The following is a 24220-nucleotide window of genomic DNA, read 5'->3' as shown; positions in this document are numbered from 1 at the left end:
ACGTCAAAGACGCAACAATTCAAATCTACCCTGAGCGCTCACAAACGCGCCGTCAAATGTTTTTCATGAAATACATTTTTCTACAGAAAAATGCACAAAAACCTGCAAACTGTGAATAGCTTCATTTTTTCCTGGCTTAAGAGTAAACCACAAGGAACGATCCTATTTTAGACATCCCAATTGTTGATCTGAAAGCTCGTTAAAAAAAACAGTGGTCGTAAAAAGTAAGTCTAAAACTAATCCTGAGTAATCATGCATTCAGATAGAATCTTCCTCTTTGGAAATGTACTACATGTAAGTTATTGGTCAAGACAAGGGAGAGAAAAAGCATCATTGTTTTATTGTGCGTTGGCAAAATTTCATAAACATCACTGTATGTAAGGGTGAAAAAAAAAATGGAAAAAAATGGAAAAAAAAACAAAAAACAAAACAACAACAACAATGCAAACATAATGGTATTTTTGCCTGGTAACCTGTTTCTGCTAAGCAAACCTTTTCTGTGCTTCACAAGTTTTTATGCTTACAGGCTATATAGAATTTGGCCCCGTTGTTAGTGTCACATAAGCAGTCATAGAAAAGCCATTTCGAATAATAGTGATATATACATGTATGCCTTTTGCAGCTGTACCTGTTTTTTTAGGGAGCACATTCAGAATACAGAACAATTTGAACATGTTTTTTGTTTGCGACCCTGCTGTGGGTAGTTGGGTTTGTCTTGATCGGAGATGTTCATATTAATAATGTAGTCACCAATATCGCAGCACGAACGTACTGGAGAAGTTTTGATACAGATTTGAAGACTTGTCCAGCCCCTCCGAGGTTCTTAATTGGTCTCTTTATCAATGACTAATACAAAAAACTAGCATCGCCAATCAAGATAGTTGGGTGGTGTCAACCCATGGAATTTATGGCCTCAAAGGTATTAAGAAGTACACTACTGGGTTTTTTTTACCAATGTATTTTTGACAATGTATATAATAATAATTTCTTGTTTAATGTCCTTTTCTTTGTTAACTTCTACTTGATGTAATTTTTTTTAAACAAATATTATGATGTTGACATGTGCAATTCAGTTTTTAACTGCAAGACATGTTTTAATAAACCATTTTTGAATTGAATTGAATTGAATTTGTGGCTACAAACTGTTGCGTCAAAATGTTGTATTTAGATTTGTAATAATAATGTTTCTCACACGATAGACACTTGAAGCAAAATCGTTGCACCTTGCTGCCATAGGATTGAGAGCGACAAGTCATTGCTTTAATACGTAGTATCTAGATTTTATTCGTAAAAAAGTTGTTTCTCGCACTAGAGACACTTCCAGTAAAGCGTTGCATCTTGTTTCCCATAAGACTGGACGGCTACAAATTGTTGAGTCTAACTGTTGTAAGTAGATTTGTAAAAGCCTTGATTCTCACCTGACATACACCAAATCGTTACATCTTGCTGCCATAGGATTTCTGCATACACTTGGGTTTCAGGACAGTTTAAGCTATAATTTTAATCAACATTAGTACACTCTCACTTTCAAGCACACCTGTAGGTTTTAACGGCTATTTTTCTGAGATTAATTTTTTCAAAACGTAAAAAAAAAAAAAAAAAAAAAAAGGATTTAAGATTTGCGATATAAAATTCTAAAAGTTCTACTCCTCCAGGTGCCAACGGGATGATCCCTTCTATTCTGAAACCAACTTACATTTTACCTGTCCCTGATGTGATGGGTTAACCTCTAGTGGCATTTATCCAGTGCATCAAGATACTTGGTGTGGATGACTTTGGGTACGAGACGGTGTCTGCAAAAACCAGAATGACATCCGCAATTAGAAATAAAGAACAATTCAAAATTGTTTGACAACAAAACTCACAAGCTTGAACCTTAGGTTACTCGTTCAAGTTCGTGGGTGTATTAAGCAGTCTCATGACTGTCTCATGACTGCTCTATATTTCGACACCCCTATGTTCCGACACCCATATATTCTGACACCCTCAGGCTAGGGGTGGGATTAGGGTAAAAAATCTACCGTGATTTACATGCGAGGGTTAAGGCCCGGTCCCACTGCAGCGATAGCGATAACGAGAACGAGAATGATAACGACGCAAAGAGAACACGTTCCATTGGTTGAATGAGCGTGTGCGTATTCCGCGTGGAGCAATTCAACCGAAACAATGCGTTCTCTTTGCATCGTGATCGTTCTCGTTATCGCTACAGTGTGACTTGGCCTTTAGGGTTAGGTTTAGGGTTAGGGTAAGGAACAGGAAAATACACTCTTGGGGTATCTGAACATGGGTGTGTAACCCTCATGCGCCGTACTCATTATTGTGTTGTGTTCATACGTCTGAACATTGGAATCCGAGGTTATCCCTGTAAGGCCTAATCACCTGATAACCTCTACAGGTAACTCTAGTTCCAGACAATCTCCGAGGAGAAAATACATACTTTAAAGACACTGGACACTATTGGTAATTGTCTAAGACCAGTATTCTCACTTGGTGTAACTCAACATATGCATAAAATAACAAACCTGTGAAAATGTGAGCTCAATTGGTCTTTGAATTTGCGAGATAATAATAAAAGAAAAAAACACCCTGGTCACACGAGTTGTGTGCGTTTAGATGGTTGATTTCGAGACCCCAAATTCTAAATCTGAGGTCTCGAAATCAGATTTGTGGAAAATAACTTCTTTCTCACTTCAGAGGGAGCCGTTTCTCACAATGTTTTATACTATCAACCTCTCCCTATTACTCGTTATCAAGTGAGGTTTTATGCTGATAATTATTTTGAATAGTTACCAATAGTGTCCACTGCCTTTAAAAACAACCCAAGCAGGTACACAAAATAACACAAATAAGAAATCTGACCTGATCGGTAGGAAGAACATGATGAGGAGGGGGAAGACCATTTTGAGGTAGGGCCAAGGAGCGAAGCCGAACCCGCACAAGCAAGCTAGCTGTACAAGCTGGGTGAAGGTAAAGATGTGCATCTTACGTTGGGGTACTCGTCTGACGTAGTGGTTAGGTGGGTAGGCAGCCTGGGGGTGAACAATCAGTATTAGAGTTATTTCAATGCTTTCATTCATTACAACAATTATGGAGAAATTGGACTATTGATCAATACATTGGAATGATATATGAGTGTATTAAAGGGATGCTGCAGTGAATTAACATAAAACAGTTAATTTTGCTGTCATTTATTTCTGATATATGTATTGAACCTCAACAAAATGTGTTTTGTTTTTTCCCCCGACATATCTCACTTGCGTAATTAGCGAATAAGTCATGCCCCCCCCCCTTTTGTGGATTGGTACTGCCCCCTACCATCGACGTCACGTCGGGAATTCAAACATATTGTCGGCAAAAAGAGTCTGGTCCCTAACTACACGCCCCCAGGTACCACGCCACACAGTGCACACGTCTCTATATGCACGCAGCCAGGGGGCCTGACGGCTCGGGTTCCCGACATGACGTCACGTTTATGCCCCTTTTAGGGGCGGGGTTGGTTCCCCTAATCTCTTGAAAACCATTTTTAAAATACTTGCGCATTTAATAAAAAAATACATCAGGTTTAAAAAGTAATGTTTAATCGTTTAAATTATTAAAATAACCACTGCAGCCACCCTTTAAGTATACAATGATTCAATAATAAGCAGCAAACTCATGACAATGTTTAGGTATATGGTTAAGCGGGATGCTTTTGTTCCCTAAACCTATGGACAGACGAACACATATGTACAACCTTGGTACAACCAAGGTATTTGGGAAAAACAATCAGGGGAAATCACACTACGCCCATTTATTCATTGCTGTCAGCCTAGATTCGAGATTCCATGAGAGACTTTTGAGACGCTGTTGGCAGCAGACATAACAGTCCTTCTTCGAGGCTCTGAGCATGCAAGTACATGCTCAGTTTTTATCCGATCATATGCACTACTGGCGAAAACCATGAAAAAGGACTGTCCAAAAGTCTCCCATTAAAGGGACGACAACATTTTGTGGAAAAACCTCTTGGTCACCACACAGCAAAATAAATGCCTGGGTACAGTAGTTAAAAAGCAGGACAGTTCTTTTCAGAACTGAGAAGTCACCCGAAGTGTCCTGAACACCCGATAATCTACTCTGCTGTAGTAGAATAAAGAAAGACAGTACTCTAAGAACAAACTCTACTTGGCAAGTAGATACACATGGTGTTACCGCAAGCCAAATACATATTGATACCTCACCATGCAATGTCTCAAGTCATATAAATGCAGCTCAACGTTAAAGGATTTGGGTACCTTTTCAAAATGTCCATAGATTTACATTAAACATACAGGGTTTGAAGATAATGATAGTGGAAAGCTTCCCTTCAAATATTACTTACTGAGGTGCTGTAGTTTTGGAGAAATGAGTAAAACAATGTCATGAAAATATGTTTGTAAATGATTAAAATAATTTTCGTCTCATGAGACGAAAATTATTTTCATGACATTGTTTAACTCATTTCCCCAAAACTACAGCACCTCAGCACGTAATATTTTCAGGGAAGCTTTCTACTATCATTATCTTCAAACTGTGTAAGTGTAGTGTAAATCTGTGGACATTGTGTTTGTTGTCCTACAAAAGTTACATAGACCCTTTATTAAAGTTCTTATACTAACCTGTTCAGTAATTAGAAGCATCGTCCGTTCAAATAGCTGGTTATCATCGAGGGCAGTGCAGGCCATATAAAGAAAGAGACCATAGAGGACAGCATTGGGGATGTACTGTAAGGGTACCGGTAGCATCAGGACTGACAGACCAATCATGGCATGAGAGAGAAGAATGGTCAGACGATTCTCACGGACCCTCACAATGCTGAAATATGAATAATAATCATGACAATTTAAATAACAAAAAATAACAATTAAAAAAGAATAATAACAATTTAAATAACAATATACTAGTTTACATAATAATAGTTATTATCTGTTTATTAGTTATATAATAAGTTGTTATCATTTATTTTAAATCTTTGAAGTTTTAAACAAGGCTACAAATTGAACAGAGGCTGTCAAATGTGGAAAATTTTCATCTTAAGAGGTGCACAACCTAACCCCTGCCAACAATAAAAAATATAATTATGAAAACGAAAATTTGCACAAAGAAGGCTTAGGCCTATCAACAGAAAAACCTAAAAACAAAAGCTAATCCAAAACCTGACAAAAACAACACCCATTAAACACCCTAAACAACAGGAGGCAGGGATAAAAAACCTAGACAAAGCTAAGATTCCAAATTATCCTCCGAAACCTGACACGAATGGACTTAACGAAAACAATCCACAAAAGAGCGCCTATACAAACATCAACAGATACATGTACAATAAACAAAATGGAAATGTAAGCCTAAGCTAAGACGAATACCAGAATACAAATCATGTGGTAAAAAAATACAAATTACAAGAATAAAAAACAGGCAAAAACAAACCATTTACTCAAATACAGTCTTCTTTTGAGTAGTTTTCTTACATTCAATATGCGCAAGACTTGCACAGTCTATTGCAAGAGTTCTAACAAAATCAAAGTGATATATTTGCTTTTGCCCACATGGCTACACTCAGCTCATATATATTAAACTGTCCTGTATAATTTAGACACAGCTCATGTCAAAGGTCACACCATGACCGGCATTCCCAGGGTAAATGAATAAAGTACTTTTCCAGTTTGGCAGCTCCTTTGCACAGTGTGTGTATTCATACATGCGAAATACATTTTCTTCACACAGTGTGTGTATTTATACTGCACGAAATGCACCACAATAAATTTAAACTTCAGCATCCTGTATTTAGATTTCTCGCCTCATTAGTTTGGAACTTAATGATGACTGTTATCAGCTGTAATCAAAGATAGAGGGAGTGGGATCAGCTAGAGCGGTTCATTGCTTTGAATTCAAAAGTTAAGATTTGACTGCACAGAAAAACTGTAGAGGATGTGACCTCTGAGGTCACTCAAAAACCATAACATGATTCGCACGCATACCGCCGAGCAAAACCTTTGTGTTTTGGCAGCCGGCTAGATGTGCATGCAATCTTACCATGACTATGCGTATTTTTGCCCGGCGAAACATGACGTATACAGTGTTTTGTCAACAGAGGGCGGTTTGGATGTAAACATAGGTTAAATCGTCTATAATCTTTATTTGAGTTGTTTACTTATTTTCTACATGGGCGAGATAAGCACAGTATATAATAGTACAACAAAATAATTTTTTAATTCAGCATCCTGTATTTAGATTTCGCGGCTCATTAATTTGGAGTTTAGATTGCGTTTCACTGTAATCAAATATCAAGAAAATGGGAACCAGCTAGAGCGGTTCATTGCTTACATGTGTCTGACGTGTCCCTGGTCCACTCTTTCTTCTTTATCAGCGAGGGCATGAACATGGAGCGGGGAGTGGGGCAGGGCACCGTGGATCCATGGTAGTCCGAACATGGTGAGGATGCAGTTCATGATTGCAACGACCATCAGGTCAAGATGGTAGGCAGAACCCTTCTTCAGCCTGTGTGTAGGGAAGAGAAGGTTTTTTTTATAAGTCAGTGGCAAAGGAAACAAAGGCCCAAGGCCACAGTTATTAGGTTAACTTTTTTCTCCTGGCATGCATTGGTGGCTCTGTTGTATGTTCCCTTGTCATTTTGATTTTTGTCTTGCTCTGTATTGTAAGATTGTCTTGTGTGAACATGAATGCCAGAAAAAAAGAAAAAAAAGAAAGAAGCATTCTACTTCTTCAAGATGTTTATTTGAGACATCAGATACCTCATATTTTTCTTCAAACAGATCCAAATGGTGTTATTTCATGATGGTCTGCTTCATAGATTCTTTTCTTTTTAACTCTTTGAAAAAGAAAGATGGAAATCTAAACTTTCATACATGTAGATGTACACTATCAGAGTAATAACTCACATGGTGAAATTGACAAGTGGAAAATGTTATATCATTTTAAGTTTAACACAGACTAGACATTAGGAAGGGCCCCTCTGAAGTAGCGTAGTTTTTGAGAAAGTGGTAATTTCTCACTCAAATAAAACAAAACTTCAGCTAAAGCTCTTTATTATGCATCTGAAACCACACAAAGTAATGCACCAAGGGTGTGCCTTCGTTCATTATTCTCTTGCAACTTCGATTGACCAATTGAGCCCAAAGTTTCACAAACTTGTTTTTTTTATGCATATATGAGAAGACTTGTCTTTGACAATTTATCAAACGTGTCAAGTGCTTTTAAAGTGACTTACTTGTTGGAGGGACTGTTGACCATGGATCCGGTGATGTTCTGATCCATGAAGAACAGCAACGAGAGACAGAAGCCTAGCCCCATGGAACCCAAGACCATGTAGACGTTAACGCCTTCTAGCGACACCAGTGTGAAGAAACTACCTTCTTGGTATGGAAACATCTCCACTGCAAATGATCAAGAAAGAGAACTTTATTTGTTTCGTCTTGTTTCACCAGGGCTCGATTTAAGAAGAGTGGAGATTGATCTAAAGCTTTCTGTTGATCTTATAACGGCCCAGCAAAGTGTGATGTCACAATACAAACCACTATGGTGTGTTTTTGCAGTAGAGATTTGACATCACACTTTGTTTATACTCATCTGAAAATCAATCTGTGCTCTTTTTTTAAATCAGTCTTTGGTTCATCAACTTTGGTCACATTTAAGTGGGGTGAAAAATGAGGGAAAATGGCTTTTGCTTACAGATATTTTGCTTTGTTTAAAAACACTTATTTTGATTGCTTCAATTGAAATAAGCAAATTTTGAAGAAAAAAAATTGGGGGAGGGAGATTTATTGCGGTCATGAAGACCAACAATTTCTAGTGAAATTATTCAAAAATTGTGAGGCTTTAATATTCGTACGATTTTTTAAATCGTACGAATATTATTTTGGGGAAATTTTGTTATCTCCCATGGCTAAAGAAATTAATAATCAAAACTTAATTTACTTACGTTGGATGTCCCTGAATAAATACGAGCCAACAAAAGACATGACAACCACGCTGACTGGCAATGCATAGTCCGCTAAAACTTCACGTTTACTTGCGTCCAGAAACGGGCTGTAATTGGAAGAAATTTGTTAAAGGAACGTTACAGAATTGGTAAGAAAAAAACTTGTCTAAGATCACAGAGTTACATACAACTTACAGGGTCTAATGATGATGATAGTAGAAAATTTCTATTGAAATATTTTTGTTTGAAATGTCATACAAGATGAAAAATAAATCAAACTAATTATCCGTTTGGAGTTTATCGCTCAGTAAGCGCTTTGTTAAAACCAAAATTAATCAATGTCACCCAGCGTTCAGAAGTCTCCCATTGGCCACTTTCTGATGCAACTAATATCAGCAGTTGGCTTATACACTAACCTCTTAAGAAAAAAATCCAGAGATTTTCCGGTACTGCGGCTTATAGTGGAAGTGGCCGAGCAGTTAAGCGAACCGAATTCAAACTCTGGTGTTTCTGATCAGCAGAGTGTGGGTTCGAATCCCCAGCCGTTACACTTGTGTCCTTTTAAACAAGACACTTAACCATTGCTTCGTCCTTCAGATGGGACATAAAGCCATTGGTCCCATGTGTTTTGTAATGCATGTAAAAGAACCCAGTGCATTCACTTATCAAAAAGAGAAGGGGTTCGCCCCAGTGTTCCTGGCTGTGGCTGCTGTATGAGCCGTAGCACCATGTAAACCATTACATGGTGTGCTAAGAATTAGGTCTCATAATTTCAAAATCTTCGTCCCACTCACCTTGCAGTAAAAATGATTGGCGCTTTGAATCCTTTTGAAAAGGCGTGTTATAAATACCTTTTTTATTATTATTATTATAATTATTATTACTATTAGTATTACTAATCCGAAAATTATTATATTATTATTGTAATTGTCTTCTTTCCTCTCACCTCTTAGTGAAGCTGTGTAGAGTGACACCCACCCACAGTGTTCCAAACATCAGGATTAGATACACCAGGGAGTTCTCTCGTAGACACGGCTTGATGTTAAGTATCTGCGTACCGTTAGTGCTATTCCCGTAGAGTAATGCGTAGTCATCCAACGCTTCTGAGCAACCGTCAGACTTGTAGTTCTTCTGAAAATCTGGGTGTGAGAAAGATACATGGATGATGGTATTGACGGCATTGAATCAAAATGTGGACACCTAAGCCCAGTTCCATGGAGCTGCTTTCACAGGCACTGGACACTATTGGTATTTACTCAAAACAATGGTTAGCATAAAAACTAACTTGGTGACAAGCAATGGAGAGCTGTTTATAGTATAAAACATTGTGAGAAACGGCTCCCTCTAAAAAGTAACATAGTTTTTGAGAAAGAAGTGATTTCTCAGTAAAATGTGTGAATTGATTTCGAGACCTCGAAATCAAGCATAAAAGCACACAACATGTGCTACAAGGGTGTTTTTTCTTCCATTGTTATCTCACACATTCGACAACCAATTGAGTTCAAGTTTTTCACAAGTTCGTTATTTACTGCATATGTTACACAAAGTGAGATACACAAAGTGAGAAGACTGGTCTTTGACAATTACCAAAGGTGTCCAGTGTCTTTAAGCAGAACAAAATTCTTAACAATGTTTTACTGGAATTTCCATCACATCACATTCCAAAGATCCGGGAACATTAGATAACATAAATCACCTGTAAGATCACATTGTGTCAACCACTTCCAACTGGAATTTACATTACTCCATTTACATTCGAAAGTTAAGGGGGACACGTTAGAGGACATAAATCTAAGCTTGGGCGATATCGATTTATTTTATTCACGATATATCGCCGACAATATATCGCGATATTCGATATAATCGCGATTAATGAAATTTGACATCATCAGTCTTCAAACTCCAAGTGAAAGTTGTAGAAGAGACAGTCATAGCTTAAGAGAGGTGTTCTAATGACCTATTCTTCTGGTTTTACTCCAAACCTATGGGGTGCAAGATGTCTCAGCTAGCAAATACATTGCGATATTTAATCGATATTGCGATATATCGCAATTATCGCGATTATCGCGATTATCGCGATATATCGCGATATATCGCGATATATCGATATTTCGATTAAAACCAAATCCATCAGATATCGAAATCGTTTCCAAATTAATATCGCGATATTCGATAATATCGTGATATCGCCCAAGCTTACATAAATCACCTGTAAAATCACATTGTGACAGCTGAGCAGAAATGAGCAGGATATCAGTCCAAAAATGTACCTGTGACATGGCAGTTTGGCTGGTAACCTTATTCTGGTAAGCATAAGTTTGTTGTGCTTAGCTACTCTTTGTGCCTAAGCAGCTTTGAAAATGGCCCTGGGTTGGCTCAGTGGTTTCTTTCCCTACCTGTCACATCTGTGGACCCTGGTTTGAATCCCAACACATACTAGAAACTTGTACGTGGATTGGGCTTTCAGTCCCAAACTGATTGCCTGGGTTTCCCCCATTGGGGTTTACCTCCCACCTAACCTAAAGCTGATTATTTCTTTTTCACCATCCTGTAAATGGCGCTAGAGCTGTTGGATGGGTAGACAAATAGTAAATAAATAAAATTCAGGCAAACAAAGCATGCCATTTTCTTTGATGATAGACTTTTTGTTCAATGTCTAATTGAGCGAATCAAAGTTTTTGTAAGCTTACTTGTTTGTGTGATGGTAAGTACATTTTCTAATCACATTTTCTAGTATTTTGTACACAATGATTGTGCAGGATTGTTTTTTGTTTCTTTTTCCAACTTTCTTTTCCTCAAGGATTTTTGGTAAAAGGTTTATTCAGTTTAGTAAGTGCTCAAATTCTATTAATGTACCACCGTTTGCCTGAAAAGGGGATGCTACAAAACGAAATTAAGCAATTAAGGTGCAATCTTACATTGCAAAAAAGCTTAGAGTGAAAGTTTAATTGTTTTTCTGCCGTTCATAACGAGGGTTAAATTCTGCATTGGAATTGGAAACAGATCTTTTTGGGACTAATTTTAGCCCCTCCAACCCCCCCCCCCCCCCCTCCCCCAAAAAAAAGTCAAAGTAATAACAAGCTTTTTTTGTCAGGAGACCTATGTATTGCTTGGGTTTGGGTTAATGGACAAAATACTTTTGAGCATGGAAGGAGGGAGTACAACCTTATGTTCTTCTTCCAGACACACTGACGAGCGTATACATTAAAACATGTTTTGAAATACAGAGATACAAACATCAACCCACATCTTGCATTTGACAAATTTAGAGCCTTCCCCCCCCCCCTTTTTTGTTTAGCCAACAAAGAGCTGGATGATTGAATTAAAGATAATTTCAAAGTGGTTTTTACATAACTGTAGCTCGTTCTATTGTTCGCCAAAGAGGAATTGAATGTGTGGCCTTGACTGGAGCTGTACACTTAACAAAAATTATAACATCTTAAACGTTTTGATGGATTTGAAGTTTTCAAATATTTTGTATCTATTTCTGGATTTTAAAGCTGGCACGTCTTTCTTCTTTGCTGGGTTGTGTATTACATGTAAAACACTGGAAATATTTGAAAAACTAGTTTGTAATATTTCCAAGTAAAATGGTGATATGCCTAAATAAGGAATACAGTGTACGTAATTCCCTAACTAGCTGTTTTTAGAGAACTACACAAGTATTGCCTGATTGATTTGAATGTTATTATTTTCCCATATTTTTATTTCATTTATCAATTCTGGTTGTGAAGCCAATGATTCTCAGAAAAGCACATATAATCACTGTAATAACCTAGAACCCAATGAAGAGAAGACAAGGAAGGAAGTTTCAGTATTAGACGTGGGAGAAAAACCCCAGACAATTATTCAAGGGGAAACCCATACAGTCAGGTAGGGACTGGAAACCAATCCATGTAGTGCCCCCCAGCGTGACTCGAACCGGGGTCTTGGAGTAGGAAGGCGAGCAAAGACACCACTCCGCCAAACCAACCATGAGTTTGAACCAATTTTTGATTTCTGCCACCGCAGACAACATTTTCTTTTGGTGAAAATCAGGGCCATGAAATTTTAAAATAGCAAAGAGAGAATTTTATTTAAACGAATCATGTTTAAAAGTCTTACTGTAGACAAGTTCCTTCAGTGGGTCGACACAAAATGCGATGGAAATGAACAGAGCAAATATTTCCTCTGTTGATCTGAAAGTACAAAGTTAAAAAGAGAACTATAAATTATAGTTTAAAAACATTCACAGAAACATATAAAATATCACTGTTATGCTGTTTTAACCATGGATAAACTGTTTTTGGGGAAGTATTGGCTCTAAGAAGAATTGGTGTGGTCTCGGTGGGTTTTTTTTTGGTAAGACATCTGCTCTCGCAATGCAGAGGTCGAGAGTTCAAATCCCACCCGAGTAATTTACCTCAGAACTCTGGAGTATACAGTGCTTAACACAAGTCACTGTAAGGGTAAAAACAAATTATATATTCTTTATCCCTAATACAAAAATAACATCTATTTAAAGGCAGTGGACACTATTGGTAATTACTCATAATAATTCTTAGCATAAAACCTTACTTGGTGACGAGTAATGGGGAGAGGTTGATAGTATAAAACAACGGCTCCCTCTGAAGTGACATAGTTTTTGAGAAAGAAGTAATTTTCCACGAAATTGATTTCAATACCTCAGCTTTAGAATTTGAGGTCTCGACATCAACCATCTAAACGCACACAACTTCGTGTGACAAGGGTTTGTTTTCTTTCATTATTATCTCGCAACTTCGAAGACCAATTGAGCTCAAATTTTCACAGGTTTGTTATTTTAAGCATATGTTGAGGTACACCAAGTGAGAAGACTGGTCTTTGACAATTACCAATAGTGTCCAGTGTCTATAATTAATGCGGTAACTGCTGCTATCACATAGGATTCGAACTGCATCTAGCCATCGGGCTAGCTCAGCAGTCAAGACATGTGCTCTAGCAATGCAAAAGTTAAGGGTTCGAATCCAACATGAACGATGTCTGCGTAAGGGTAAAAACAAATTGTATTTGTATTTGTTATCCCCGATGCAACCAAATCAGTTACTAGTTTTTTTCATAGGAGTACATTTCAGTTAATTTGACCGGAGGATATGAAACTTTTACCTTGTGGACCATTTCATGAGGCGGGATGCATCACAGAGAGAGTAAACAATTAAGAAGAACGTATTCCAGAAACCCACCAGGGCATACATGGTCATGAAACTCAAGTCAAAGTCCTGGCAGATACTGTAGATTACTGCAACAAAATCAAAAGTGAGTATTAGGTTAAGAGTCATCTCATGGAGGACGCACCCATTCAGAGCGGGATTTGGGGGTTTTATTAATTTTAGGCAGGATTTTTGTGAGAGATCTGTGGTTTTAATAATTCATGCCTGCTGAGGGTGGCACAAAATGACCGACTTGCTGGAATACTAACTTAAATTTAACTTAATTGCACTTATAAAGCACTTAAACACTGTTTCAAAGTGCTGGTACAGTTACATACAAAATAAAAACATGAGCAAAAATAGCAACATCATTTAAAATACACAACCAGGCCTCATACTAACTCTCTCACGTATGATTAGTGTAATAACAACAGTCACTCAGATCAGGGTGCAGCTTCAAATACCAATTACTTATCATCAAAATACTCTGGAACTCAAGCCCAATTATTTTGTTCCATTAATTAAGCTTTTTGTATTCTTCTTGCACTTAGGTATTTGGCTTGCTATTTTTAGTATTTTGTATTGCTTGCACGTGAATCCGGAGGTTGCTGGTTCAAATCCTGCTTTGGGTAAAACAAATTTTGTTCAACCTCAATTGTTATTTGTAGTAGTACAACATGGCCAATATTCTTCAAAGCATTCTATTTTTAAATAAAGTAGTAAATAAATTGAACCCCCCCCCCCCCAAAAAAAAAAAACAATCACAGTGCCCAGGAAAAAACGAGGATTGCAAGTCATTCCTGCAACAGTCAGTCCCTTAAACTACATGTACTCTTGGTAGATTCGTTAAGTTGATGAAAGCAACAGTCACAAGGACTTTTACTATTCACTTAATTAGAACAGGAAGCTGCACCTATAAACTGTAACTGGGAGGGGAAAAAGTCAATATTATCAATTTTGTTGTTTAGAGTGTTTCAATTACAGTGGCTTTGTTTTTTAGACTTTATTCCAACAACCTGACATCGATTACGATCCTGTGCATGTGGCGCCATTTGTTTGATTTGCATACCTGGTCGGGCCACACGCGTGTTCTTTTTTTTGTACGCAAACACGTGTGTTCACTTTGACGCTGTGAATCTGGACCGCCCTTAATTGGATTGGCTGGTAATGGAACGTCCCTCTGGGGGGGGGGGGGGGGTACGTGGAGGGGGAGTTTAATTTGATCAAATTACCGACTTTAAGAGATGGTATGCTGAGAAATTGGCATCATAGTGGACCTGTTCCGATTTGTTTCTAGAGGTGGCACCCCCTGGAGGATTAATTCTCGGAATGGAATTTGGTTCACCCTCTTGGGGGGGGGGGGGGGGGGTATTGTTTCTCAAGCCGATACGGATGCTCTGTAACTGGGTCAAGACTCGCTGGGTGTTTCCTTGACTTGTGTTTTATGAATCCTCAACTGATGGACTATGGTCGGAGAGGTATGGGGTTAAAATTGTATAGTCCACTGAATTGAATTTGGTAGTTGTCTTTCGGTCATTGTTGATCGGATTGAGTGTTGAAGGTGTCGGTGGACAACTCAAAGATGACTGACAGGCAAGATATTGATTGATCCGAATTCTATTAATCAGAGACTGACATCCCAGAGTTTCAAAATGATTAGTACTCATGCTATGGGCACACAGTGATAAAAGCACTGAAGAGTACACTGAAGGCATTTTGTGGCACACAGTTTGCCAGAATGCGAATAACACTCTTTTAGGCATTGCGCACAGGGTTTATCGCGCATCCTGCTGGTCACGCCATTGGTCAAAGAGGCCTGTGATTCATTAAGAAATAATCATAAGACTAGAAGCAATGTATGGAATAGCATTGCCCAGTTCCGGTGCTTGGATTTGTCTTTAGCAATTGAGCAGATGACTTTTACATCTAGCTCCACCCTGACGATCCCCTCAACCCCCCTAACCAACTATTATAAGATTACCGCCAGAAAGTAGCGAGTAAGGGGGGGCAACCTGACACACATTAAAGACACTTCCAAAATAACACGCCAGGGTACACCGGGAAGAGGGTAGTATCTCATGTTTCAGGGAGACCAAGGATCGTTAAACAAACACTGCCCATCAGGTAGCTTATAATCAAACATTCACCATCGATCAACAATATACTGCGTGTTGTTTTAAGCACAGCAACAGCCCCCAGGCTCGCTACCTCTTTCTTTGCTACCTCTTTCTTTGCTACCTCTTTCTTTATGCACTGCCGCCCGGAAGAGAGAGGTGATGAGTGGGGCTGTGTGCATGATTGTCAACATTTTTACAGCAGTACACAGAGTACTACCGGAGGGGAAGTGGGGGGGGTCATCAGCAGATTTGTTTATGTATGTAAATGTTGATATTGGCCTTGATGGAGCAACCCTGTATGAGAAAGTTATCCACCTTAACACTGGAGGTTTTTGGCAGTAATGGCAGTAGATTGCAGTCACACTGAGTGTGATGCGGCCAATGTGTTTTATTTTTAGCTGATCTGAATCAGAAGATAGGACAAGCGGAAACTGAGCTGCATTTCTGCTAAGCATACAAAGGCATTCTGTGCTTAGAAAGTTGCATGCTTACAGGCTTTTATAAAAAGGGGCCCCGAGGACCCTGTCGGTATTAATCGAAAGTTCAAGACCACGTCCCACTCTTTTATTCACCTGTTCAAAAATCCCGCCAGATAAAAGATGTAAATAGTACTTACTTTTGATATAGATTGCTAAAGGTGCCGTGGTTAGCATTACGATGAGAGGTTGACCGCCAAACAAAGCAAAGAATATGCCTCCTAAAGTCTGAGACACAATCACTTTCCTCACATCTGTAGCAAAAGACAAATAATAAAAACACAGAGAACGTCAATAAAAACACCATTAAAGTGTGAATGCAGTGTAGTGTTGATCTTTAAAAAAATTGGGGTCAGTAGAGTGCGGGCCAATTGAATTGAATTATCTGTTTTGAAACACGTGACACAAGAGAACATTTTCTTACACACTAAGTAAAATTTATTGACTGTTTTAAGGAGCTTCCAATTTCACACAAATTGGAAGAATAAAACGTTTAAATTGGCTACTTATATGCCAAAAATGTCATCAACCCTCAGAGATTCAAGACTTATATTCAAATATTTTGGGGTGAACAATTTGTTAAACATTACTTTGAGGAGAATCCTTTCTCAAAATAGTTCATGCCTATACTATCAACAATTTCAAGTGCTTCTCACCAAGTAATTGTTCATGTTGGGAGTATTTACCAATTTGTGACACTACTTTTAACTCTACTCCCAAGCAGAGGTAGCTATTTCCCGAGGACACCGTATTTCCTCAAGACATAACCATTGTATTTACACCAATTTATGCCACTGCCTTTAACTCTACTCCAAAGCAGGGGTAGGCATTTCCCCAGGACACCTCTTTTTCCCCCAAAGAGTTTTCCAGTGCAACCAATATTTTGTATGATCTTAAATTTTCCGAAGCATTTACCAATTTATGCCCCATCCTTTATTTTTCCCCAAGCAGGGGTTGCTATTTCCCCAGGACACCGTTATTTCCCTGGGAGTTTGCCAGGGCAGGCAACTTAAGTGCTAAAAGGTCAACCACATGACTTGGAAGCTAGGGGAAAATACCTCTAATGTGAAAGGGGGCTTGTATGTGCATAACCTCCTACGCAGATTGTTCACCCCTGCAGATATTGCAGTGTCGTGTAAGTTTATTGATTCAGTATACGATAGCTACAGTATGACGACAATGCTATGTCATAGTGGCTTCTGGCCGGCCATAATGTACAATGGAGAATCTCAAAAAGTGTCTGCAAATGTTATCTTTTAATAAAGGGAAAGTGCATCCTTGTTTGTTTTTTTTTTGTTTTGTTTGAAGAGGAAGGTCATTCCAGCACTTTGGTTTCAATGAATAAACGCTCTTGAACGGCTTGCGCCAACATCACAATAGCTACTGTCTGCCAAGCTTGGCGTTTCGGAAACAAAATTTCAGGTGAAAAAGTGCTAAAATGCATGCGCACTATATTGTTTAACAAAGCTGGAAATTGTCTCTCAAAATTGCTCAACAGAGATAATTGTGATGTTGACAGGTGAAACCAAATTGTGAATTTTCAATTCAGTTAGCTAACATTTTAGCTAACAGTTTAAATGAAAGTAATTTTATTTAGGGACAGGTAACTAAGCGTAACGTCAGCAGTAAAGTAGAATACATGAATAGAGAGAGAGTCAGATAGCGCACAGAAAAAAGCAAGGGGTCAACAATGAAAAGGGAGACAAAAAAGGGGGTGGGGTGGAGGGAAATGGCTGGTTTGACCACAAGAATATGGAAACACAAAGGGCTATAGGGAAGAGGGAGAAAGGGTAACTAATTAGTGAATGAGGCAGGCCATTTTTTTTATTTATATCATTGGTCCTTGTGGTAGGTAAGCAGTTCGCAACGGCTAAATCTATTTTCTCATAATTTTATTTAATGACAGGTTAGTATTTTGGATTCCCATATTCTACTTGTTGTGGTGCATCATTTAATGAAGGAGTCTCAAATTGAAGACTGAGACTTATTATTTAGGGAAGGGGGTAAAGAGAAGGGTGACACAGCTCCCTGTGCCACCCTGGTCACTTTGCCCTTGGCCAACAGAAACAAGAATATGAAGAGAGTAGAAAGAGTATAAAAAGAAGTGAAACACAAAATGGTTAAGTCCGTTTGAAGTCTTCGACCTTAAAGGAACAGTTGCCTTGGATCGATCGAGTTGGTCTTTGAAAAGCGTTTGTAACCCCTTGTTATAAAATGCATATGAATCGTAAGATATTTAAAAAGTAGAACATAATCATCCACACAAATGTTTTTCGAAATTGCATGGTTTTCCTTTTACTTTGCGAACTAATATGGTCGGCCATTTATGGGAGTCAAAAATTTGACTCCCAAAAATGGCTGACCATGTTAGTCGACGAGGGAAAAGGAAAACCACGTCATACTTGTGTGGATCATTATATTCTACTTTTAAAATATCTTTCTAACCATATGCATTTTATAACAAACGGTTACAAATGCTTTTAAAAGACCAACTCGACCGATCCAAGGCAATGTGTTCCTTTAATGATGAAAGACACCAAACGTCATCTCCAAGATTTCCTGTAACCAGTCATGGCAGAAATCTCATGAGAGGAGTAAACTCGAACGGAACGCTCCCGTCGATGTCTCCAATTTTCTTCGATTAGAAAGCGACTTGAAACAAAATGACATTCACGTCTGTTTTCCCGTCAGATCCGATGCCATTCAGAGAAAAAGCAATTCCAATGACATCATGAAAATGTGTGTGAACGTTTCTCAGGTGGGTAAAAAACAGAAAACCAAACAAAATTATAAACAATCAATCCAAGGGCTTTAAATCCTCAGTGTGCGAAGACCCAAAAAAATCGACAGAAGTTTCACGGGTGACGTCATTGCCTGAAAGAAAATAAAAGCCTCTTATTAGATTATTCTCTCACCCCCTCCTGGCAAGAGATTCAACATGCTGATGAGGTGGGAGACTTGCTTGGATTGCGTCACAAAGATCAATAACATTGCAACATTTTGTGTTCCTCGTCCTATCCTAGAGATAGTTATGAAGTTGTATTTCTGTTTGTGTGTGCTTGTCTTTCGAGAGGAGAGATGTGTGTGGTAGGGGGGTGCAGTAATTCCTCTGTGACTGAGAGAGAGGCTCCTTGCTCTGGTACAATGACGGGGAAATGATTAAAGGAACACGTTGCCTTGGGTCGGCCGAGCTGGTCTTTGAAAAGCGTTTGAAACTGTTTCTAATAAAATGCATATGGGTAGAAAGATGTTGTAAAACTAGAATACAATGATCCACACAAACATGCCTCGAAATTGCACGGTTATCCTTTTACCTCGTCAGTTAACACGGTCGTCCATTTATGGGAGTCAAATTTTTGACTCCCATAAAAAGCCTACCGTGTTAGTTCGCACAGTAAAAGGAAAACCATGCAATTTCGAAGCAAACTTGTGTGGATCATTGTATTCTACTTTTAAATCATCTTTCCAACCATATGCATTTTACAAAAAAACGGTTACAAACGCTTTTTATAGACCAACTCGTCCGATCCGAGGCAACGTGTTCCTTTAAGTTGTAGTTAATTTTCGTTGTATGTACATGTATGTTGTGTTTGAGTGGAGGAGGGGGGGGGGGGGGGGGGGGGTACAACGATAATTGCTCTGGTACAACGACAGGGAAATGATTAAGTTGAAGTTAATTTTCTGTGTGTACATGTATGTTGTGTTTGAGTGGAGGGGGGGGGGGGGCGTGCAATAATTCGTCCATGAGAGAGGGAGAGGCTCCTTGCTCTGGTACAACAACAGGGAAATGATTAAGTTGAAGTTAATTTTCGGTGTGTGTATGTTGTGTTTGAGTGGAGGAGCGGGGGAGGGGGCGTGCAATAATTCCTCCATGAGAGAGGGTTCTTGCTCTTGTATAACGTCAGGGCAATGATGACGTTAAAGCCATTTTACACTCGCGGTAAACAGTATTGTCCAAGTCCCACACTTCGTGTATCACAACTTATATATAAAATAACAAACCTGTGAAAATTTAGGTTCAATCGGTCATCGGAGATGGGAGAAAATAACGGGAAAACCCATTCTTGTTTCCGCGCGTTTCGCCGTGTCATGACATGTGTTTAAAATAAATCCGTAATTCTCGCTAACGAGAATTTATATTGATTTAATGTTTTCTCAAAAAGTAAAGCATTTCATGGAACAATATTTCAAGAGAAGTCTTTCACCATTACCTTCTGTAAACCCTGTAATTTATTTGTAAATCTGTGATTCTTTTATTTATTTTTCCTGTACCGAAAGGGTCCAATGGCTTTAAACGATTGTGATGCAGCGGTTGGTTTCGATGCAACCAAATTGGATTTACTCCCAGCAGAATTGTGCAACAATCGCGGGAGGTGTCTTATGTCTTTGGCAATTGTTAATTTATACATTGTTTATGAGTGCAATCAAAAAATATTAAACAATGTATCAGATCTTTCCTGAGAAATATCATCAAAAATACACATTTTTTCTTTATATAAAAAAAAAGAGGAAAACACTTAAAGGTCATGCCCGTTGAGATCAGAAATCTGAAACTTTTTTGGGTGTAGGGTAACTGTTGCTCCCCTCTGTGCAAATACAAAAGGCGTCTTAATCTATACCCTGAGAATTAAAAAATCAAACAGTGAGATAAACTCAGTGACATTTGTATCTCCTCACACTCCTAAAAATGTAGAAGAAAAAAGCTAAATGTCATGTCATACAATTCTCTTGGTGGATGGCAATAATACTTGTCACTCAGACTTCAATGTGTTCTATTCATCTATAGCTACAGTTCTAGCTTGCAATGCACTTAAAAGTGTGTGGGCTTGTTTTTCTGCTTCTTATTAATATTTTTGTTCCGTTCTATTTTTCTTCCTACACAGTCAAGCCTTATAATATGATTTGGTATGAATTAATAAGTTGTAAATTAGGTGTAGTTTTACCTCTGTCATCATAAAGCCTTGATAGCAAAAACTACCACAATTTTTTTGTATATATTATTTTAAAACTAGTATTGCTCTTGCGAACTGCTTACCAACTAAAAGGATCTATGGTATAAAATTAAAAAAAAACACATAGTAAGTGACCTTACATTCCAAACCAGCAGAGTCTTTCTCGTATAGGCTAACAAGGTATACTGGTGTAACAAAAGCAGCCAAGTTTCTTTTATGTTCAAATAATTACACTATGAATAATGCTTTCAAAAGAAAATTTAGAAATAAACAAAAAGATGCCCTCATCAGCAACCAGTAATAAAAAGGCAAAATAATACCCACCCTAATTTTTATTCACATAGCCTGGCAGAGACTTACATACAATCTGTTGGTTTCAAAATTAAACTTCTATCGTTTTCAAAAATTAAAATGCCACCATTTCTTCAATCCCAAAACGAAATATCACACTAAATTCACAGAAAACTGACACCAACCACGACCTAGTCTTCTTTACACTAAATGTAAGGCTTAGAGGCATTTTAGTGTACATGACAAATCCGGGAAATTGTCCAAAAGCCGATTGAAAACCAAGACAAAACAAACACTTGAAGTTAAAATATATTCGCCTGCAATCACTTTCTCTCCTTGACAATCTTAAGATCACACCGCCGTTTGTTTTGCTCACTCGACTATGTACAAATCAGTAAACCAATCTCACTGTTGTTTTAAAACATGTTGTCTAGGCTCTCTCCTTTTAAATTCCTTTTTTTGTTCATCTCCGTTTTTTCTTCTTCCTCGTTTTATCGCTGCAACCGGAAGAAGCTGACGCACAGGAAAAGACTTGAGTGTTAGATCAAGGTGGACGTTAGAACTGTAGACGGCGTGTACGCGTGCGGAGCATCAGATGGGAATTGCTAATTTTCAGAATCTTATGGAGACCAAGGACCATATGGGAAAGACTTTGATGCTTCACAAGGAAATTTGTGAACAAAGTCTATGGGAAACTGCATAGAGTAAATCTCTTTCGAGTAGTGTTAGTTCTGAAAAGAACCTGTGATTGACACTTAATGTTTCTATCAGTATGCTGCGATCGTCTTGAGGAGACTTCTAACATATCTTGAACAACAAAAATGTTCAAAAGTTGACTATATATTTCCAATCTTAACAATATTGCGCAAACCCTTTAACAACTTAAAACTCTCGTCATCTCGATAAATATTCCACGAGACGGATATTTGTTGTTGGTTGGTTGTCTGACCTCCCGCCTCCTCACCATAAAACAATGAATATTTTACGCCCATCAACGTTTCGTTAATACTCTTAGGTTCATTGACCATTACTTTGGCAGGCCATAAATTACTGAGGCAGCATTTCTACAGGGAAAACTGGCGCTGTATGCATCAACTACTCTGGAACAAACTGACATTTAACTTCACCTCTGACGTGTTTATTAATTAACACTTAAGAGCTTTGATTTGGGAAGTAATGAGTACCTAATAGGCTAAATCACTTTATCTTATTCCAGCAACTTTTTTATTTAATGCTTTTAATTTTCACTGATTATCATAAAAGGCAGCAGACAAGGAAAAATGCCTGAAGCAATTTCTTTAATTTAAAGTGATGCTATGCATTTTCGTTCAAGATTTTTGTCTTTGGCTTCTTTCTCGGGTAGGAAATGGCTCTGGCTTCATCTCCATAAGCCACATGTGGGAAAAGGAAAACAGTTTCAACTTTGTCGTAGCAAAAGAGGACACTACCCGAGAACACCTTCGGTCGATTTCACAAAGAGCTAATGGTTAGACTGCCAGGACTTGCAATCACAAGGAATCGGGTTAGAACCCTATGATGCAAAATCATTTTCTCTGTGGAATACATGTCATACATGTGTTCCAGAAAACTGTATCTGAGATTTGTTATTTTGGTTTAATCGTTTATGTCTGATCACACAAATCATGAAACTGTGTGCGCCTTTTTTGTCAGCTTCACCAATCCTGTATAGTACATGTACCTCTAATAGCTAAGCGAAGTGTGATATTTCAAATCAAATCACTAAGGTGATTCTGACCACTCATTTTAAGATGACTCTTGGGTGCTTTGTGAAATCGCGTCTACACACTCTTTAAGTATTTGTCCATTTTCTGAAGGGGATGGTGAAATCAGCTGTTAAGCCAGGTAGTCACATTCCTGACTAGATTGGATTCAAATACAATTTATTGAGGATTTTGTTCCGATTCCCAGTGAGCTTTCAATTTAAAAAAACGTCTACTGCAAAATATTTACTCTTATATAAAAAAAAGTATAGTACGGTGCAATGACTTTAAACGGATTCTATGGGAACTTGATTCTAATAGTTAAAAACAAACTATTGAGGATTTTTTACCACTTCCTAGTAAGCTTTCAATTTAAACAAGTGAGGTGAATCTATTTGTAACTATATTTGTACGCTACCTCCTCTTGTTACATGTTTAAAATGCTGATTCTTTGGGAATCATCAAGTGAAATTGCTAGAAAGAGAAAAAAGCATTAGCTTACCAAGCAAAATGACCTATGGTATAAATGCAAACAAATAGTTAAAAATGCTATGTCAGATTTTTGGCCCTAAACATTTAAAAATAATTTTTGTTGAGTGAATTGTATTTCAAAGATTATCACCCGCTCTAACGAAAAAAGTTTAACTTTTACTTTTAATGGTCAGGAACCATGACAAAAATTTAAAACGTTTCTTATAAAGGACATAAGAATTGGTAACGTGATATACTGTCGGGATCCCGACAAAACTAATTTTAAGCACTTTATTTCACTGCTACTAATAATAATTGGCGGACGTTTTTGAGCAACGGCTCAAAAGAAAGCTTGTAACTTTCTCCACCCCCATCAAAATACCTATTGAATTTTAAATCAAAAATTTTGGGTCAAATTGGCCAAAAATCTGACATAGCATCTTTAATGGGCAGACGCTTTGACCCTAGTCTTTCTAGAAGGCTGAATGACAACACAACACACAAGAACAGGTACATGTATATTATTGAAACTGAAAACAAACAACAGTCAAGTGGGAAATAAATGACCAAAGAGAGAAGCAGAAAACACACAGTAAAAGCAAGGGGTAAAAACATTGTTATCATTTGTCATAATAAGACTGTGGTTTGGAAATGAACAAAGAAAAATTACTCAAGATTGGGACTCAAACCATCGACCTCCAATATAATGTGCCGACGCTCAGCAGGAGAGGCTAAAAACAAAATCTTTCGAGATCTTGCTCCACTTGTAAAGCGGCGGCAAGTTAACCGGGAGGTCGCTGGTTCACGTCCAACTCTAGGCAATTTGTCTCTGCTCCACCCAAAATCATTTAAAATTTACCCAGTCAGTTTCCCTTGTGATTTATATTAGAGAGTTTTTGTTTTCAACAACGGATGGTTCTGTGGCGGTTAGTAGTTTTAAGCTAAACGTTGTCTTCTTCAGCACAACTCAGATTCATCCCAAGTACTGTTGTAGAAATTGAGGGACAACCGTCCTCAAAGCTGGAGAATGCGCAGATGGCGCCAAATGTCATTTATGCCGTTGCAGAACC

At 38.1% G+C, this 24220-nt stretch overlaps 1 protein-coding gene across 7 annotated transcripts in view; it reads right to left on the bottom strand.

The window, feature by feature from the left end:
- Positions 1–24220, bottom strand: part of LOC117297371 (sodium bicarbonate transporter-like protein 11) — a 58625-nt gene that overhangs the window by 4906 nt on the left and 29499 nt on the right. For 6 of the 7 annotated variants that reach the window (XM_033780357.1, XM_033780359.1, XM_033780362.1 and 3 more), the window contains 10 exons: positions 15856–15969; positions 13079–13211; positions 12059–12132; positions 8901–9093; positions 7955–8061; positions 7244–7409; positions 6340–6513; positions 4635–4830; positions 2860–3029; positions 1579–1793 (listed from right to left, as the gene is read on the bottom strand). In XM_033780357.1, the coding sequence (XP_033636248.1) occupies positions 1730–1793; positions 2860–3029; positions 4635–4830; positions 6340–6513; positions 7244–7409; positions 7955–8061; positions 8901–9093; positions 12059–12132; positions 13079–13211; positions 15856–15969 (1391 nt within the window). In that variant the 3' untranslated portion in view covers positions 1579–1729. Of the gene's footprint in view, positions 1–1578; positions 1794–2859; positions 3030–4634; positions 4831–6339; positions 6514–7243; positions 7410–7954; positions 8062–8900; positions 9094–12058; positions 12133–13078; positions 13212–15855; positions 15970–24220 lie in introns of those variants that run through there. The other variant, XM_033780356.1, reaches the window with a different exon arrangement.

The sequence above is a fragment of the Asterias rubens genome, chromosome 12 (genome assembly GCF_902459465.1).
Source record: "Asterias rubens chromosome 12, eAstRub1.3, whole genome shotgun sequence".
NCBI classification, from domain to species: domain Eukaryota; kingdom Metazoa; phylum Echinodermata; class Asteroidea; order Forcipulatida; family Asteriidae; genus Asterias; species Asterias rubens.
The sequence above is the reverse complement of the archived record's forward strand: the minus strand, read 5'-3'. Positions and strand labels throughout refer to the sequence as shown.